The sequence below is a fragment of the Phyllobates terribilis genome, unplaced genomic scaffold (genome assembly GCF_046119375.1).
Source record: "Phyllobates terribilis strain yellow unplaced genomic scaffold, ASM4611937v1 Scaffold_4__5_contigs__length_816908805, whole genome shotgun sequence".
Classification (NCBI taxonomy): domain Eukaryota; kingdom Metazoa; phylum Chordata; class Amphibia; order Anura; family Dendrobatidae; genus Phyllobates; species Phyllobates terribilis.
The window spans coordinates 760521516-760539841 of record NW_027362764.1 but is presented as its reverse complement, the minus strand read 5'-3'; the positions used below and the strand labels follow the sequence as shown (position 1 = coordinate 760539841).

Genomic DNA, 18326 nt, shown 5'->3' with positions numbered 1-18326 from the left:
CTCTGTGCAGATATACGCTTTTCTAACATACAATGCGACACCTCCTCCTCGTTTATCAAGTCTGTTTCTTGCAAATAAGTTGTATCCTTTTAGCCTTTTATTCCAATCATGTGTATCGTCCCACCAAGTTTCAGTGATTCCAATGACATCATATTCCTTTTCCTGCATTAGTAGTTCCAATTCTCCTTGTTTGTTGCCCATGCTTTGTGCATTTGTATAAAAACATTTTAGTTTGTGATTGGTTTCTCTTCCTCCCATATTTTTATTATTTAGATTTATTTGTCTTTGTTCTTTCTTTCCACTTCCAGTAGCAGAGATCTCAATAGTATTTGTCAGCTGTATGGCTTTTTCTGGCCTTTTGCTTCCCTTCCCACATTGTTCTAGTTTAAAGCTCTTCTGATGAGTGTAGCAAGGCGACTTCCAAATACACATTTTCCAGTCTTCGTAAGGTGCACCCCATCTCTAGCAAGTAGTCCATCGTATAGGTACTTCATTCCGTGATCCAGAAATCCAAATCCTTGTTGACGGCACGATCGATGTAGCCAGTTGTTCACCTGTAGAATCTTATTCCACCTCATTGTTCCATGGCCATCCACTGGGAGGATGGATGAGAAGACCACCTGCGCTCCCAATTCTTTCACTTTCTTGCCTAAGTCTTCAAAGTCACTGCAGATGGTTTCCAGGTCATTTCTTGCGGTGTCATTTGTCCCCACATGTATTAGCAGATGTCAGACACATCTTTAATTTTTGCTCCTGGAAGTCAGCACATTTCTCTTGAGGTTATGTCTGGTCTGCAGATAGCGGCCTCTGTTCCTCTCAATAGGGAATCCCCCATGACCACCACTCTCTGTTTTTTCTTCACAACATTTTTCTTTCTGCGTCCAGGATTCTGAGGGCTTACAAGGTTATTCATTGTGGGCAAAGTATACTGCTAACAAAGTCACTAGGTACAGCATATGCATGGTAATACCAGGTATTGTTATGTAAAAAAATGATACCAAAAAGAAACATTTCAGAACTTTTTCCAACTTAGTCTGTAGAATTCAATTGAAGAATAAACTGAAATCTTTTTGAATGGAAAAATAAAGAACTAAAATAATGGGGTTGCATAAGTATACACACCCTTAAAATAACACTTTGGTGAAGTCCCCTTTGAATTTATGACAACTGTGACAAAGTCACTGGCAAAGTACTTGAGGGGAGATATGTAGCACTGAGATTAATAGCTGCAGTAATTATACATTGGAAAAAAGTCTACCACACAACATTCAGTCTTTTTGGGTCAGAGTCTATCAGCACGGCATATCTAGAATTGGTAATCTTTGCCCACTCCTCTTTGTAGCTCCACATCTGTCAGATTCTAAGGGCATCTCCTGTGTACAGCGCCCTCTTCAGGTCACCCACAGATTTTCAATTGGATTCAGATCTGGGCTCTGGCTGAGCCATTCCAATACTTTCATGTTCTTTTGGAGTAGCCATTTTTTTGTGATTTATAGATAGCTTAGGCTTAGGGTCATTGTTGAGCTGAAATGTGAAATTCCTCTTCATCTTCAGCATTTTAGCAGAGATCTGAAGGTTTTGTTGCAAAATTGACTGATATTTAGAACTGTTCATAATTCCCTCCACCTTGACTGCCCAGTTATAACTGATGAAAAACCATCCCAAAGCATATTGCTGCCTCCATCACGCTTCGCTGTGGGTATGGTGTTCTTTTGTTGATGTGCAGTGTTGGCTTTGCGCCAAACATACCTTTTGCATTTGTGGCCAAAAAGTTCCATCTTGTTCTCATCAGTCCTTAACAAGTTTTCCTACTTGCTTTTGGCAGACTTGATATACCTTTTGGCGAAACATAGCCTTTTTCCTAATAAAAGGTTTCAGTCCTGCCACACTATGAAGAATACGGGAGATTGTTGCCACATGAAGTACTCAACCAGTACTGGCCAGACAGTGTTGCAGCTCATTTAATGTTGCTAAAGACCTCTTGGCTGCCTCCTAGACCAATTTTCTTCTTGTCTTTTCATCAATTTTTGAGGGATATCCAGTTCTAGGTAATGTCACTGTTGTGCCAAACTTAAGCCACTTCTTGATGACCTTTTTCACAGTGCTCCATGGTAGATCTAATGCATTAGAATTTTTTTTTATGCACCCTTCTCCTGACATAACTTTCAGCAATGAGATCACTTTGCTGTGTTGTAAGCTGTTTACAGACCATGGCTTTTGCAATAAAAAGCAACAAGGAAATGTCAGGAAAATCCTACTAAAACTGCTAAACTTGTACTCGCTCTACAGTAAGATTAGGCTGTCTGTCAACCTGTCTCTAACAACTGGTGTCTTCCCCTCATGCTTCAAACATGCCTCGATCACACCCATCCTCAAAAAGCCCTCCCTTGACCCATCCTCTCTGTCTAGTTATCTCTCCATATCACTCCTCCCCTATTCCTCAAAGCTACTGGAACAACAAGTCCATCTTGAACTGTCCTCCCACCTCTCCTCCTACTCCCTCTTTGACTGCTTACAATCTGGCTTCCGACTGAACCATTCCACTGAAACTGCCCTGATTAAAGTCTCCAACGACCTACTAACCGCCAAATCCAAGCAACACTACTTTGTCCTCCTCCTCCTGGACCGATCATCTTCCTTCGACACAGTGGACCATTCCCTCTTATTACAGACTCTCTCATCTTTTGGCATCAGAGACTTGGCCCTATCTTGGAGCTCCTCACACCTAACAGACCGGACATTCAGTGTCTCCCTCTCCCACACCACCTCCTCATCTCGCCCCCTATCTGTCGGTGTCCCCCAAGGTTCAGTCCTAGGACCCCTGCTCTTCTCCATCTACACCTTCAGCCTCGGACAGCTCATATAGTCCCATGGCTTTCATTATCACCTCTATGCTGATGACACACAGATCTACCTCTCTGGACCCGATATCACCTCCCTACTAACCAGAATCCCACAATGTCTGTCCGTTATTTCATCCTTCTTCTCTGCCAGATTTCTAAAACTTAACATGGAGAAAACCGAATTCATCATCTTTCCACCATCTCATTCAACCCCCCCCAACTGACCTATCCATCAAAGTCAATGGCTGCCCACTCGCCCCAGTCCCGCAAGGTCGCTGCCTCGGGGTAACCCTGATCTCTCCTTCAAACCTCATATCCAAGCCCTTTCCACCTTCTGCCGACTCCAACTCAAAAACATCTCCCGGATCCGCACAATCCTCAACCATGAATCTGCAAAAACACCAGTTCATGCCCTCATCATCTCCCTCCTCGACGACTGCAACCTCCTGCTCTGTGGCCTACCTTCTAAAACTCTGTTGCCCGACTAATCCACCTGTCCCCCCGCTATTCCCTGGCCTCCCCCCTCTCTCTCAATCCCTTCACTGGCTCCCCATTGCCCAGAGACTCCAGTTCAAAACCCTAACCATGGCATACAAAGCCATCCACAACCTGTCTCCTCCATACATCTGTGACCTAGTCTCCCGGTACTTATCTGCACGCAACTGTCACGGGTGTGTCGCCGCGAAGATCGTCGCGACTACACAGCCTGACTTCTTGCAGCTGAGTTCTTGGTGCTTTGTGTTTTGGTAGTGAGGGAGTTAATTCTCTCCCTCTGTGCTCGACGAGGCTCAGCCTCGCCCAGCTGCAGTTAATGCTGCTGGATTGGGATTCCTTCAAATACCTGCTGGTCTGATAGGGAAGTTGTCAGTGAAAGCATTTCTTGCAGACCTTCAGAGCGGATCGGTTTTTGGTGGAGTTCGGAGCGAAGAGTATACGGTGTGGTTTCTTCCCTTCCTCCCTTTATCATTTATCTCCTAGCCTGTTGTTCCCTCTGTAATTGTGGTGTGAGTTTTTGTATGCTAGGTGGTTTTTGGTTTTCCCCTTGTACTGTCTCGTTTGTCTAGTACTGTGTTTGGGCATTTTCTATCCTGTTCCCCATTGTTGTGATCGGGGTCCTTCTCAGGACTAGATTACTGAGGTTCAGGGATATTCAGGAGTTTAGGGTTACGCTGGCGGCCTGGACCTCTGTACCATTAACAGTACCTCCAGGTTGAGGGATTTGTCAGGGCCCCCGTTTAGGGTCAGCTCAGGCCCCTGACCCCCTGTACGCTGAGATAGCGTGACATTTTCACCGACCGACAAAAAAAAAAAAAAAATTTCCCCCAGCCACCATGGATCCAGTAGCCAGTCTAGCTCGGCAGTTGCAGAGTTTGTCCATGGAGTAGGCGGACGTTAAGTCCAAGGTTTTGTGTCCCCTGGAGCAAGCCGGACCAGAACCTAAAGTAGCTCTCCCTGACAGGTTCACTGGGGGGCGGGACAAGTTTTTTGTTTTCCGGGAGGCATGCAAGTTGTACTTTCAGCACCGGCCTCGGTCATCGGGGAGTGAGGAGCAAAGGGTGGGAATTGTCATCTCGCTCCTACAAGGGGACCCACAATCTTGGGCGTTCTCTCTTCCCCCGGGCTCCCCGACTCTCCAGTCAGTGGATAGGTTTTTCGCTGCTCTGGGACTCGTATATGATGACCCGGATCGGATCTCCCTTGCTGAATCTAAGTTACGTAGGATCCACCAGGGAGATCGTCCGGCGGAGGAATTCTGTTCGGAGTTCCGTAGGTGGGCCACGGACACCCAGTGGAATGACCCGGCTCTTAGAAGCCAGTTTTGTCAAGGGTTATCTGACAAATTAAAGGATGTGTTGGCACAATATGACTCTCCCGCGTCGCTGGAAGCCGCTATGGCCCTTGCTATTTGCACTGACAGACGGCTTCGGGAGAGGTGCGGGATAACTCCGCCCCCTGGGATGACTCCACCTCCTTCAAGGTCCCCTCATATGGAGGTTCCCCTGGTCAGTCCAGAGGAGCCTATGCAGTTAGGAGGGACATCATTCCGGGGGAGGGGACCGGCGGTGCACCACAAGACTGGAAGGTGCTTCTTCTGCGGGAGAAAGGGACATTTTATTGGGGGGTGTCCATCCCGTCTTTTGCAGAGTAAAGAGTCGTCGGAAAACTATTGATCCCAGGTTGTGTGGTGGACGGCAATCTGGGAGTAGGTATTTGGTCCCTAGGTTCGTCTCAGTTTCTCGTACCGGCGGAGGTGGTGGTGGGTACGAGAACTGAGAGGATATCTGTTCTTCTTGATAGTGGGGCCGGGGCTAATCTGGTGGACGCTCGGTTTGCCCGGGTTCAAGATATGCTATTGAATATGTTGGCTAAACCCATCCCCATATTCTCGATCGATGCCAGGCCTCTCGGTCAGGGAAGTTTTTTGCAAGTGGCGCATAACGTAAATCTTCAAGTGGGGGCGATACATAAAGAACTGTTGTCTTGTTACGTGTTGGAGGGTCTTCCCACTCCTATTGTGTTGGGCCTTCCTTGGTTATCTAAGCATAATCCGGTTATTAATTGGCAATCCAGGGAGATAAGCCAATGGAGTGAATTCTGTAATAAAAACTGCATGAATACGGTCATCGGTGCTGTCACTCCTAGGGTCTTACCTCCATTTCTGGCGGACTTTGAGGATGTATTCTCGGAGAAAGGGTGTCAGGAACTACCTCCTCATCGCGTGTATGACTGTTCTGTAAAATTGCTCCCTGGGGCCAAGTTACCTAAATCTAGGTTGTATAACCTATCTGGTCCGGAGAGGCAGGCCACGAAGGATTATATTTCTGAGAGTTTGGCTAAGGGGCATATTAGACCTTCATCTTCCCCGGTGGCCGCGGGGTTCTTCTTTGTGAAGAAGAAAGATGGAGGCCTACGCCCTTGCCTGGATTTCCATGAACTTAATCGGATTACGGTCCGAGATCCGTATCCACTCCCACTTATCCCCGATCTCTTCAATCAGATCGTGGGCGCCAAATGGTTCTCTAAGTTGGATCTCAGGGGGGCGTACAATCTGATTAGGATGAAGGAGGGGGATGAGTGGAAGACGGCGTTTAACACTCCGGAGGGGCATTATGAGAACCTTGTCATGCCATTTGGTCTGACTAATGCCCCGGCGGTGTTCCAACACTTTGTTAATGACATTTTTCGCCGCCTGGTGGGTCAGTTTGTGGTCATATATCTGGATGACATCTTAATTTACTCGCCTGATCTTGTGTCTCATCAGGAGCATGTTAGGCAGGTGTTACAGATCTTGCGGGATAATAAACTGTACGCCAAATGGGAGAAGTGTGTGTTCGCCGTACAGGAACTCCAGTTTTTAGGTTTCCTGGTGTCAGCGTCCGGTTTTCGTATGGACCCAGGGAAAGTGCGGGCAGTTCTTGAGTGGGATCGGCCAGAGAATCTTAAGGCACTACAACGTTTCCTGGGGTTTGCTAATTATTACCGGAAATTCATTCGTAATTTCTCATCCATGGTTAAACCTCTCACAGACATGACAAAAAAGGGGACAGATTTTTCTAGGTGGTCTGACAAGGCTTGTCAAGCATTCTCCTCCTTGAAAAAATGTTTTGCCTCAGCACCCATACTCATTCAACCTGATGCGTCACAGCCGTTCATTGTAGAGGTAGACGCTTTTGAGGTAGGGGTGGGAGCAGTTTTGTCACAAGGTTCGTCCCCTGGTAAGTGGCGTCCATGCGCTTTTTTCTCCAAAATATTGTCGTCCGCTGAGAGGAATTACGATGTCGGCAATAGAGAACTCTTGGCTATTAAGTTAGCTTTTGAGGAGTGGCGCCATTTTTTGGAGGGGGCAGTCCATCCGGTCACCGTCATCACCGATCACAAGAACCTGCTTTATCTGAAGTCCGCAAAACGTCTGAATCCCAGACAAGCCAGGTGGTCGTTGTTTTTTACCAGGTTTAATTTTGTCGTCCTGGGTCAAAAAATGTGAAGGCGGATGCCTTATCTCGTAGTTTCCCTGGGGCCGGGAATACGGATGATCCGGTTCCTATCCTTCAAGAGGGGGTGGTGGTGTCGGCAGTATGCTCTGAGCTTGAGGAGGAGGTATTGGAGGCTCAGGGGGACGCCCCTGTTGGACCTCCAGGGAGACTGTTTGTTCCAGATCAGCTACGACAAAAGGTGATCGAGGCACACCATAACTCAGCTTTGGCAGGACACCCAGGGAGTAAAGCAACTGTGGATCTCCTCTCGCGTCGGTTTTGGTGGCCTAACTTACATAAGGAGGTGGTAACTTTTGTTGCGTCCTGTGGGGTTTGTGCGCGCTCTAAGACCTCACATACCCGTCCGTCTGGGGCCCTCTTACCTTTGAAGATCCCAGAGCGTCCTTGGACTCCTCTGTCTATGGACTTTATTACGGATCTCCCGCCGTCCTCGGGTAAAACGGTCATACTAGTTGTAGTAGACAGGTTCAGCAAGATGGCACATTTTATCGCTCTTCCTGCTCTTCCTAATGCTAAAACTCTTGCGCAGGTGTTCATTGGGGAGATTGTAAGGCTTCACGGTGTACCCTCCGATGTGGTGTCGGATCGGGGGTCTCAGTTTGTGTCCAAATTCTGGAAGGCTTTTTGTACTCGGCGGGGGATGCATTTATCGTTCTCATCGGCTTTTCATCCTCAGACCAATGGTCAGACGGAACGTCTGAACCAGAGTTTGGAGACATATCTCCGGTGTTTTGTGTCAGAGAATCAGGAGGACTGGGCTTCTTTCTTACCTCTGGCGGAGTTTGCTCTTAATAATAGGCGGAGCGAATCCACTGGTAAGTCCCCGTTTTTTGGGGCATAAGGTTTTCACCCCCAGTTTTGTACTTTCAGTAGAGGGGGCTCTTCGGGGGTTCCTGAGGAGGAACGATTTTCATCATCACTTGCTTCAGTATGGAGAGGGGTACTGAATAATCTGAGTACTATGGGGAACCGATACAAACGTATGGCTGATAGGAGGAGAGTGTCTGGTCCGGACCTAAGTGTGAACGATCAGGTATGGTTGTCTACCAAGAATATAAAACTCAGGGTTCCCTCCTGGAAACTGGGTCCCAGGTTCATCGGGCCGTACAGGATCAGTTCTATAATTAATCCGGTGGCATTCCTACGTTTAAAATTCATAACGTGTTCCACAGATCTTTGCTTAAGAGATATGTGGCGCCAATGATACCGTCACCTTTACCTCCTTCTCCAGTGGTGGTCAATGGAAATTTGGAGTTTCAGGTATCGAAAGTCATCGATTCACGTTTTAGTCGCCGGTCCCTTCAGTACCTGGTTCATTGGAAGGGGTATGGTCCTGAGGAGAGAATGTGGGTTCCTGCGTCAGATATTAACGCAGACCGGTTAATTCGGGCCTTCCACACGACTCACCCGGATAAACCTGGCCCTGAGGGTCCGGAGGCCCCTCGTAGAAGGGGGGGTACTGTCATGGGTGTGTTGCCGCGAAGATCATCGCGACTACACAGCCTGACTTCTCGCAGCTGAGTTCTTGGTGCTTTGTGTTTTGGTAGTGAGGGAGTTAATTCTCTCCCTCTGTGCTTGACGAGGCTCAGCCTCGCCCAGCTGCAGTTAATGCTGCTGGATTGGGATTCCTTACAATACCTGCTGGTCTGATAGGGAAGTTGTCGGTGAAAGCATTTCTTGCAGACCTTCAGAGCGGATCGGTGTTTGGTGGAGTTCGGAGCGAAGAGTATACGGTGTGGTTTCTTCCCTTCCTCCCTTTATCATTTATCTCCTAACCTGTTGTTGTTCCCTCTGTAATTGTGGTGTGAGTTTTTGTATGCTAGGTGGTTTTTGGTTTTCCCCTTGTACTGTCTCGTTTGTCTAGTACTGTGTTTGGGCATTTTCTATCCTGTTCCCCATTGTTGTGATCGGGGTCCTTCTCAGGACTAGATTACTGAGGTTCAGGGATATTCAGGAGTTTAGGGTTACGCTGGCGGCCTGGACCTCTGTACCATTAACAGTACCTCCAGGTTGAGGGATTTGTCAGGGCCCCCGTTTAGGGTCAGCTCAGGCCCCTGACCCCCTGTACGCTGAGATAGCGTGACAGCAACCTCCGACCCTCACAAGATCTCCTTCTCTACTCTCCTCTTATCTCTTCTTCCTTCAATCGCATACTAGATTTCTCTGGTGCATCTCCCCTGCTCTGGAACTCTCTACCCCAACATATCAGACTCTCGCCTAGTGTGGAAACCTTCAAAAGGAACCTGAAGACCCACCTCTTCCGAAAAAGCGTACAACCTGTAGTAACCACCGCTCCACCATACCGCTGCATGACCAGCTCTGCCCTCACCTACAGTATCCTCGCCCATCCCTTGTAGACTGTGAGCCCTCATGGGCAGGCTCCTCTCTCCACCTCTACCAGTGGTGACTCGTTTTTGTTAAAATTATATAACTTATTGTTTGCTATGTATACCCCCTTTTCACATGTAAAGCGCCATGGAATTAATGGCGCTATAATAATAATTTTGTGTCTCACACAGGAGCAGCTTACTGCTCTGGACTAGTCCTATGTGAGATGTAATGACAGCCTGATCTCAATGTAGGGCGATTACAAATTGCCCTGAGCACAACAGACATAAGTGTGATTATTGACACATCTCTGGACCTTCAGTATGGGAGAGGGGCAGTACAGTAGAGGTGACCATGCTATGAGAGGATGAGAGCAGATAGAATGGTTTGTATTGTGACAGCGAAACTCCGCTTTGATGCCCCCCTTCCCCACCACACGGATTTCTGGGACCTTATCTTAAAAGTATTAATTCTGGGAGTAAAGCACAGATTACTTTCTAATCATGCAGGAGGTTAGACCAGGAGGGAGATCAGGGCTGTCTGACATTATACATCTCACACACTGAGAAATCTGCTCCAAGCTGTAGTGGGGGCGTGTTCTTCTTTACTCTTGAGTGTTGCTGCCTGCTTATGATTGGTCAGCCTCATACAGGGAGAAGAAGTACACGCCCACAGTGAAAACTCTGATAACACCCACTTGGACTTGGATGAAAATTAACTGATTAGGTGCCAAATACTTTGATTGCTAATATTTCTGCAATGAATAGGTGAAATTTTAAAAATATATATATATATTTTTTTCTGCAGCACTATTGCATCGTGTGTCCAGTTCATCATGAATTTGGTGATAGGTCCTCTTTAAGTATATGTTGTGAGTGGTTGTAGATGATAAAGGATGAGCGAATCGATTTTAAATAACATGGATTGCTGTATTTTTTGGATTATAAGACACACTTTTCCCCTCAAATTTGAATCTTACAATGTGAATGTAGCTAATCTGAGATATTGGGGGGGACGGCTGCAGTGGAGCGGGGTCCCAGGAAGCAGGGTCACTGTTGTAGGAAGCTGGCGGGAGTGGGGCGATGCTGCGGGCCCCGGGCTGAGAGGAGGGGGTGTTCGGCAGTGCGAGGCTGCAATGGGCCCCAGGCTCCCGAGATCTCAATCTGCGCATGCGCCCCCTTCAGTGGCCATTTTCCCAAAGTCCACTGCAGTGAAAAGGATGAGAAGTGCGGGGACTCCGCCATCATTTTGTGAAAGGCTGGAGCCGTAGCATCGCCCCGCTTCTGCCACCGCAGCCAGCTTCCTTTAGCCGCTCCATTGCAGCCGCCCCCCCTTCCCGGTAAGCTACCGTAAAAGCAGAATATAAGATTCAGCACACCTTTTTATTAAAAAAAAAAAAATGTTTTCCTATTTTCCTCCCCAAAATTTGGGGTGCGTCTCATTGTCCGGTGCGTCTTATAATCCTCAAAATATGGTACTTTGAAAATTTTTTAGTATTCAATTTGCTGAACTTATATGGGCATCAAGTCAGCCACCATTTTTCTGGATCCATGTGGTCCAAGAAGGGGTTATAAAAACAATAAAATATCATTCTCGCCTCTCTCCCATCCTATTAACCTATTGGTAACCTATCCCTATATGTCATCAATATTTGAAAATGGATTTTCTAAACTAGACCACTCCTTTAACTCTAGTAATTATTGAGCGTGACCAGTGATGGCGCTGGAGGCGGAGACGGGACCCCATATACCTACAGTATGTAAAGCCCGCGTGGCTCCTTGCTGCATCCGTACAAAATCTAGCAGCTAATCAGTGGTAAATAAGTGTTATTCATACCATATTTTTCTGGCATTAGATCCCTTATGAATGGGAACATTTCTCCGTTGCGGCGTGTGCGCCCGGGGCTCATTCTGAAGCCTGGCTCCTTTGTTGCTAATAATGCCGCGGTAATTATCCCAACAGGGCTGAGGCGTACACAACCTCTCAAATTTCTGTGCATGACTGCCGCTGCTCACCGGGATCATGACTCCGCATAATCACCTTGTTACTCTTTCATTTCACAATTAAAATAATAACGTTGGCACCGCAGCCGCCTCTCAGCGAGGAGAGGTTCATGCCTGGGAAATGTGAGAGCGGCCTCCTTATGTACTAATAGGAAAATGAAGATTGGCTGCAGCGTACACGACAGGGGCGTCATTGCTGGGCTCAGCCTTGTCACTCAGGATGGAAGGGATGGGCATGGGTTTACCCTTCGTCTTCTATGTCATGACCTTTGTACCAGAGTCCCATCCTCGTTTTAGCTAAGAATGGAGTTCTATAGAGAAGAGTCCGACTTCTGCACAAGGTCTCGCCATCCCGTAATTATCTATATCTATAAACTGCAGCTTCTGAATTAATCACCTGTAAACTGCACGGTCTGGTGTCATCACTAATAAACTGCAGGTTATATGAAGTCATCACCAATAAACTACAGGTTATATGATGTCATCCTCAATAAACTACAGGTTCTGATAGCACTATCTGTAAACTGATGTCATCACCCATAAACTGCAGGTTATGAGGTCATCACTTATACACTTCAAGCTTTGTTATCGCCTATGAAATACAGGTTCTGATGTCATCCCCTATAAACTACAGCTTGTGATGTCATCCCTTATAAACTACAGCTTATGATGTCATCCCCTATAAACTACAGCTTGTGATGTCATCCCTTATAAACTACAGCTTGTGATGTCATCCCCTATAAACTACAGCTTTCACCTATAAACTACAATTTGTGATGTCATCCCCTATAAACTACAGCTTTCACCTATAAACTACAGCTTGTGATGTCATCACCTATAAACTACAGGTTCTGATGTCATCGCCTATAACCTACAGGTTCACTGATGTGAATCTTTTTCATTAAACTTTAACCTTTCTCGATATGGCACTATACTGATGTCATCATTTATAGCAGGATTTAACTGTTCCTATAGAGGAGGGTGATTGTAGCCATCCTCACGTTGTCATCCTCCATTGGAGCGTTGTGTGAGGTGACTGTCTCTGTAGTCTCTGTATCGCTGCGTCCTCTCTCCTGCCAATAATTGTCGCGATTATCGCTGATTTCAGCCTTTTGTTGTATTTACAGCAATTCAAAAAGAATTGAGAAACTTGAAGTGGATCCTAACGCGCGTTCTTTTCCCGACATGGCAAATATCGTCCAGGAGAAGAGAAGCGGAGCTCAAGGACCCCTCGTACTAAGCAACTGCATACCCAAACATGTGACCGAGGAGGGGGAAGATTTCATGGAAAACTCAGAGGTCCCTCCTCTAATCTAAGAAATGCTCTGTAACTGCCTATTTTACACCGCACCTTTATATTTATAAGGTTATTTCTGAAGTTGCCTGTAAGGAAGAACAAGGATTTATTGTTCCAGAAACTGTGAAAATAGTCATTAAAAATCACCCCATTGTTTCATGTATAAGCTCCTTTACAGTTGTCCCTGCTGTCTGTATTTGTGCATGCACAGGACCTGAGCATGCGGCAGCAGGAATGCTACCATTACTGTTTTCATTACGACTGGCACTGTGGCTGTGTGTTCAAGGGCGTTAAGTTTGGGATACTTTGCAGGCATGAACTATATTTTATGGCGCGGGATACTCTCAAGGAAACCAGGAAAATATGAGTCTGATCTTGCAGCCATCAGTCCACCTGTCCATTTTCTTGCTAAGTTACAGACAGTTGAAGAAGTGGAGTCATTTGTGATTACACAATCAGACTACATAAGATTTCTTTGTAGTCTGTAACCATGGAGACTAATAGATCTGCATTGGAGCTGTACACACTAAACGATCGGAGATTTCAATTAAGAATATGCTTCATCCTTTATTTTTATTGTTACCTGAATCATATAATATGGTTTAAAAAGAGCACACTGGCCCCGATTCATCAAGATTTGCTGGAGTAAGATGCACCAAGTTTATTAATCCCTTCACACCGAACCCTGTTTTCACCTTCCTGATCAGGCCAATTTTTTTTTAATTCTGACACTTTATGAGATAATACCTCTGGAACGCTTCAACGGATCCCACTGATTCTGAGATTGTTTTTTTTCATGACATATTATACTTCATAACAGTGGTAAAATTTCTTTGATATGACTTACGTTTAATTGAGAAAAACAATCGAAAATTTGGCGAAAATTGTGAAAATTTTGCAATTTTCAAACTTCTATTTTTTCTGCCCTTAAATCAGAGTCATGTCACACAAAATAGTTAATAACATTTCCCACATGTCTACTTTATATCAGCACATTTTTTGAAGCATCATTTTTTTTTGTTAGGAAGTTATAAGGGTTAAAAGTTGACCAGCGAGTTCTAATTTTTCCAACAAAATTTACATATTCATTTTTGTAGGGACCACATCTCATTTCAAGTGACTCTGAGTGGTCTATTGGACAGAACATACCCAAAAGTGACACCATTCTAAAAACTACACCCCTCAAGTTGCTCAAAACCACATTCAAGAGGTTTATTAACCTTTCACATGCTTCACAGGAATTAATGGAATGTGAAAGGAAAAGAGAAACATTTAATTTTTTTTCACAAAAATTTTCCTTTAGACACTATTTTTTTTACTTTCACAAGAGTAACAGGAGAAAATAGGCTCCAAAATTTGTTGTACAATTTCTCCTAAGCACACCAATACCCAATATGTGGGGGAAAACCACTATTTGGATGCATGGCAGGGCTCAGAAGGGAACAAGCGCTATTTGACTTTTTGATTGTAAAATTTGCAGGCATAATTAGCTGACGCCATGTCGCATTTGCAGAGGCCCTGATGGGCCTAAACAGTGGACACCCCCCACATGTGACACCATTCTGGAAAGTAAACCCCTCAGTGAACTTACAGTACAGACTAAAGTTTGGACGCACCTTCTCATTTAAAGATTTTTCTGTATTTTCATGACTTTGAAAATTGTACATTCACACTGAAGGCATCAAAACTATGAATTAACACATGTGGAATTATATACTTAACAAAAAAGTGTGAAACAACTGAAAATATGTCTTATATTCTAGGTTCTTCAAAGTAGCCACCTTTTGCTTTGATGACTGCTTTGCACACTCTTGGCATTCTCTTGATGAGCTTCAAGAGGTAGTCACCGGAAATGGTTTTCCAACAATCTTGAAGGAGTTCCCAGAGATGCTTAGCACTTGTTGGCCCTTTTGCCTTCACTCTGCGGTCCAGCTCACCCCAAACCATCTCGATTGGGTTCAGGTCTGGTGACTGTGGAGGCCAGGTCATCTGGCTTAGCACCCCATCACTCTCTTTCTTGGTTAAAATAGCCCTTACACAGCCTGGAGGTGTGTTTGGGGTCATTGTCCTGTTGAAAAATAAATGATGGTCCAACTAAACGCAAACCGGATGGAATAGCATGCCGCTGCAAGATGCTGTGGTAGCCATGCTGGTTCAGTATGCCTTCAATTTTGAATAAATCCCCAACAGTGTCACCAGCAAAGCACCCCCATACCATCACACCTCCTCCTCCATGCTTCACGGTGGGAACCAGGCATGTAGAGTCCATCCGTTCACCTTTTCTGCGTCGCACAAAGACACGGTGGTTGGAACCAAAGACCTCAAATTTGGACTCATCAGACCAAAGCACAGATTTCCACTGGTCTAATGTCCATTCCTTGTGTTCTTTAGCCCAAACAAGTCTCTTCTGCTTATTGCCTGTCCTTAGCAGTGGTTTCCTAGCAGCTGTTTTACCATGAAGGCCTGCTGCACAAAGTCTCCTCTTAACAGTTGTAGAGATGTGTCTGCTGCTAGAACTCTGTGTGGCATTGACCTGGTCTCTAATCTGAGCTGCTGTTAAACTGCCATTTCTGAGGCTGGTGACTCGGATAAACTTATCCTCAGAAGCAGAGGTGACTCTTGGTCTTCCTTTCCTGGGGCGGTCCTCTTGTGACCCAGTATCTTTGTAGCGCTTGATATTTTTGGAACTGCACTTGGGGACACTTTCAAAGTTTTCCCAATTTTTCGGACTGACTGACCTTCATTTCTTAAAGTAATGATGGCCACTCGTTTTACTTTACTTAGCTGCTTTTTTCTTGCCATAATACAAATTCTAACAGTTTATTCAGTAGGACTATCAGCTGTGTATCCACCAGACTTCTGCACAACACAACTGATGGTCCCAACCCCATTTATAAGGCAAGAAATCCCACTTATTAAACCTGACAGGGCACACCTGTGAAGTGAAAACCATTTCCGGTGACTACCTCTTGAAGCTCATCAAGAGAATGCCAAGAGTGTGCAAAGCAGTCATCAAAGCTAAAGGTGGCTACTTTGAAGAACCTAGAATATAAGACATATTTTCAGTTGTTTCACACTTTTTTGTTAAGTATATAATTCCACATGTGTTAATTCATAGTTTTGATGTCTTCAGTGTGAATGTACAATTTTTAAAGTCATGAAAATACAGAAAAATCTTTAAATGAGAAGGTGTGTCCAAATTTTTGGTCTGTACTGTATCTAGATGTGTAGTGAGCACTTTGAAACCCCAGGTGCTTCACAAACGTTTATAAAGTTGAGCTGTGAAAATAAAAAAAATCTAATTTTTCCCACAAAAATGTTTTTTATCCCCAAATTTTGCATTTTCATAAGGTTAACAGGAAAAATTGCGCCATGCAGTTTGTTGTGCAATTTCTCCTGAGTACGTCGATACCCAATATGTGAAGGAAAACTACTGTTTGTGCGCACGACAGGGCTCGGAAAGAAAGGAGCACCATTTGACTTATTGAATGCAAAATTTTCTGGAATAATTAGCGGATGCAATTTCGTGTTTGGAGAGCACCTGATGTACTTAAACAGTAGAAACCCCCCTCAAGTGACCCCATTTTGGAAACTAGAGCCCTCAAGGAATTTATCTAGACGTGGTGAGCACCTTGGACCCACAGGTGCTTCACAGAATTTTACAATGTTGATCTGTTTCACAAGGATAGCAGGAGAAAATGGACCCAAAAATTTGTTGCGCAATTTCTCCTGAGTACGCCGATACCCATTATGTGGGGGAAAACTACTGTTTGGGCGCATTGCTGGGCTCTGAAGTGAAGCTCGTGGCCACAACCCTTTTAGTAAAGCCCTGCCCACTTTTCAAAAAGTTGACGTACAAATGCAAGAAGTATCCACATTTTTTAGCAAAAAATGTTGCGACATTTCAAGGAGATTTACGCCAGAAGACTGGCAGTAATCTTCTTGTTGAGGCTGTAGCCTTTTACAAGTGGAGGCTTTCCTTCTGGCTTTAATCTCCTGATCTAGGAGATGCCCCCTCCCCTGTGCCTTGCGAACAACAACCATAATGCTATAAACTGTTAATGTCTACCGGAGAAGCAATGTTGGACTACATATCCCAGCATTTTTTGTCCTTCCTCATATCATCACACATTGAAATGTCGTCAATGTAACCAGAAAATGGAAACCGTACTGAAAGTATTATACATCTGCTGTAATTACCTGTAATGTGTTTACACAGCACAATAAATATTCTGACTGTCTAATTAGCAGCAAGCGCGCAGCACACACCTCTCTGGAGAATTTCTGTCTATCCACAGTAAATAGAATTCATTTTAATCACTGAGACCACAGTTAGCTGGTGTAAGAGTATTGTTCTCCTGTTAGGGAAGGGATTACAGCCAGGACTCTATAGGTGGTGCAGAGGTAACTGTCAAGGTTACCTCTGCAACCTTACAAGGCACCAGTATTATAAATTGCACATACTAGGTTACACATTTTTATTGGGCCCTCCGAGCTTCAAGTCACATCTCGATAAAAATAATTAGAAACCAGAAACTATGGGCGAGATTTATCAGGAGGGACATTTTAGAAGTCAGTTTTTCTGCATTGGAAGCTGCGTCACAGAAGGTCTGAAGCATTTTACACAGCCTGTTCTCCTATTTTACTCTACCCTCCTCCCTTATTAGAGTAAGAATTGCAACTTTTTTAAAGTCAAATTGAATAAAGTTGGTTTACACCTATTGCTATATACAGGACTGAATACCTGGTGACCCAGTGGTATATACCGAACCCAGGACACCCAGCAGTATATACAGAAAAAAAACATTAGTTATCCAGTGATACATACAAAAGCCCCTGGTTACCTAGTGGTATATACAGGATCCGGTCCCTGGTTACCCAGTGGTATATACAGGATCCAGTCCCTGGTCACCTAGTGGTATATACAGGATCCAGTCCCTGGTTATCCAGTGGTATATACAGGATCCAGACCTAGTGCTAGATACAGGACTGAGTACCTGGTGACCCAGTGGTATATACCGAACCCAGGTCACCCAGCAGTATATACAGAAAAGAACCATTAGTTATCCAGTGGTGCATACAAAAGCCCCTGGTTACCCAGTGGTATATACAGGATCCGGTCCCTGGTTACTCAGTGGAGCATACAGAATCCAGTCCCTGGTTACCCAGTGGTATATTCAGGATCCAGTCCCTGGTCACCCAGTAGTATATACAGGATCCAGTCCCTGGTTAGCCAGTGGTATATACAGGATCCAGTCCCTGGTCACCTAGTGATTTATACAGGATCCAGTCCCTGGTTATCCAGTGGTATATACAGGATCCAGACCTAGTGCTAGATACAGGACTGAATACCTGGTGACCCAGTGGTATATACCGAACACAGGTCACCCAGCAGTATATACAGAAAAGTACCATTAGTTATCCAGAGGTACATACAAAAGCCCCTGGTTAACTAGTGGTATATACAGGATCCGTTCCCTGGTCACCCAGTGGTATATACAGGATCCAGTCCCTGGTTACCCATTGTTATATTCAGGATCCAGTCCCTGGTCACCTAGTGATTTATACAGGATCCAGTTCCTGGTTATCCAGTGGTATTATATACAGGATCCAGACCTAGTGCTAGATACAGGACTGAATACCTGGTGACCCAGTGGTATATACCGAACCCAGGTCGCCCAGTAGTATATACAGAAAAGAACCATTAATTATCCAGAGGTACATACAAAAGCCCCTGGTTACCTAGTGGTATATACAGGATCCGGTCCTTGGTCACCCAATGGTATATACAGGATCCGGTCCCTGGTCACCCAATGGTATATACAGGATCCAGTCCCTGGTCACCCAGTGGTATATGCAG

At 45.1% G+C, this 18326-nt stretch overlaps 1 protein-coding gene across 2 annotated transcripts in view; it reads left to right on the top strand.

The window, feature by feature from the left end:
- Positions 1–14085, top strand: part of DNAAF11 (dynein axonemal assembly factor 11) — a 97454-nt gene extending 83369 nt beyond the window's left edge. For both annotated transcript variants that reach the window (XM_073679904.1, XM_073679903.1), the window contains exon 12: positions 12297–14085. In XM_073679904.1, coding sequence (XP_073536005.1) covers positions 12297–12486 — 190 coding nt within the window. In that variant the 3' untranslated portion in view covers positions 12487–14085. The remainder of the gene's footprint in view (positions 1–12296) is intronic.
- Positions 14086–18326: the final 4241 nt, after the last annotated feature.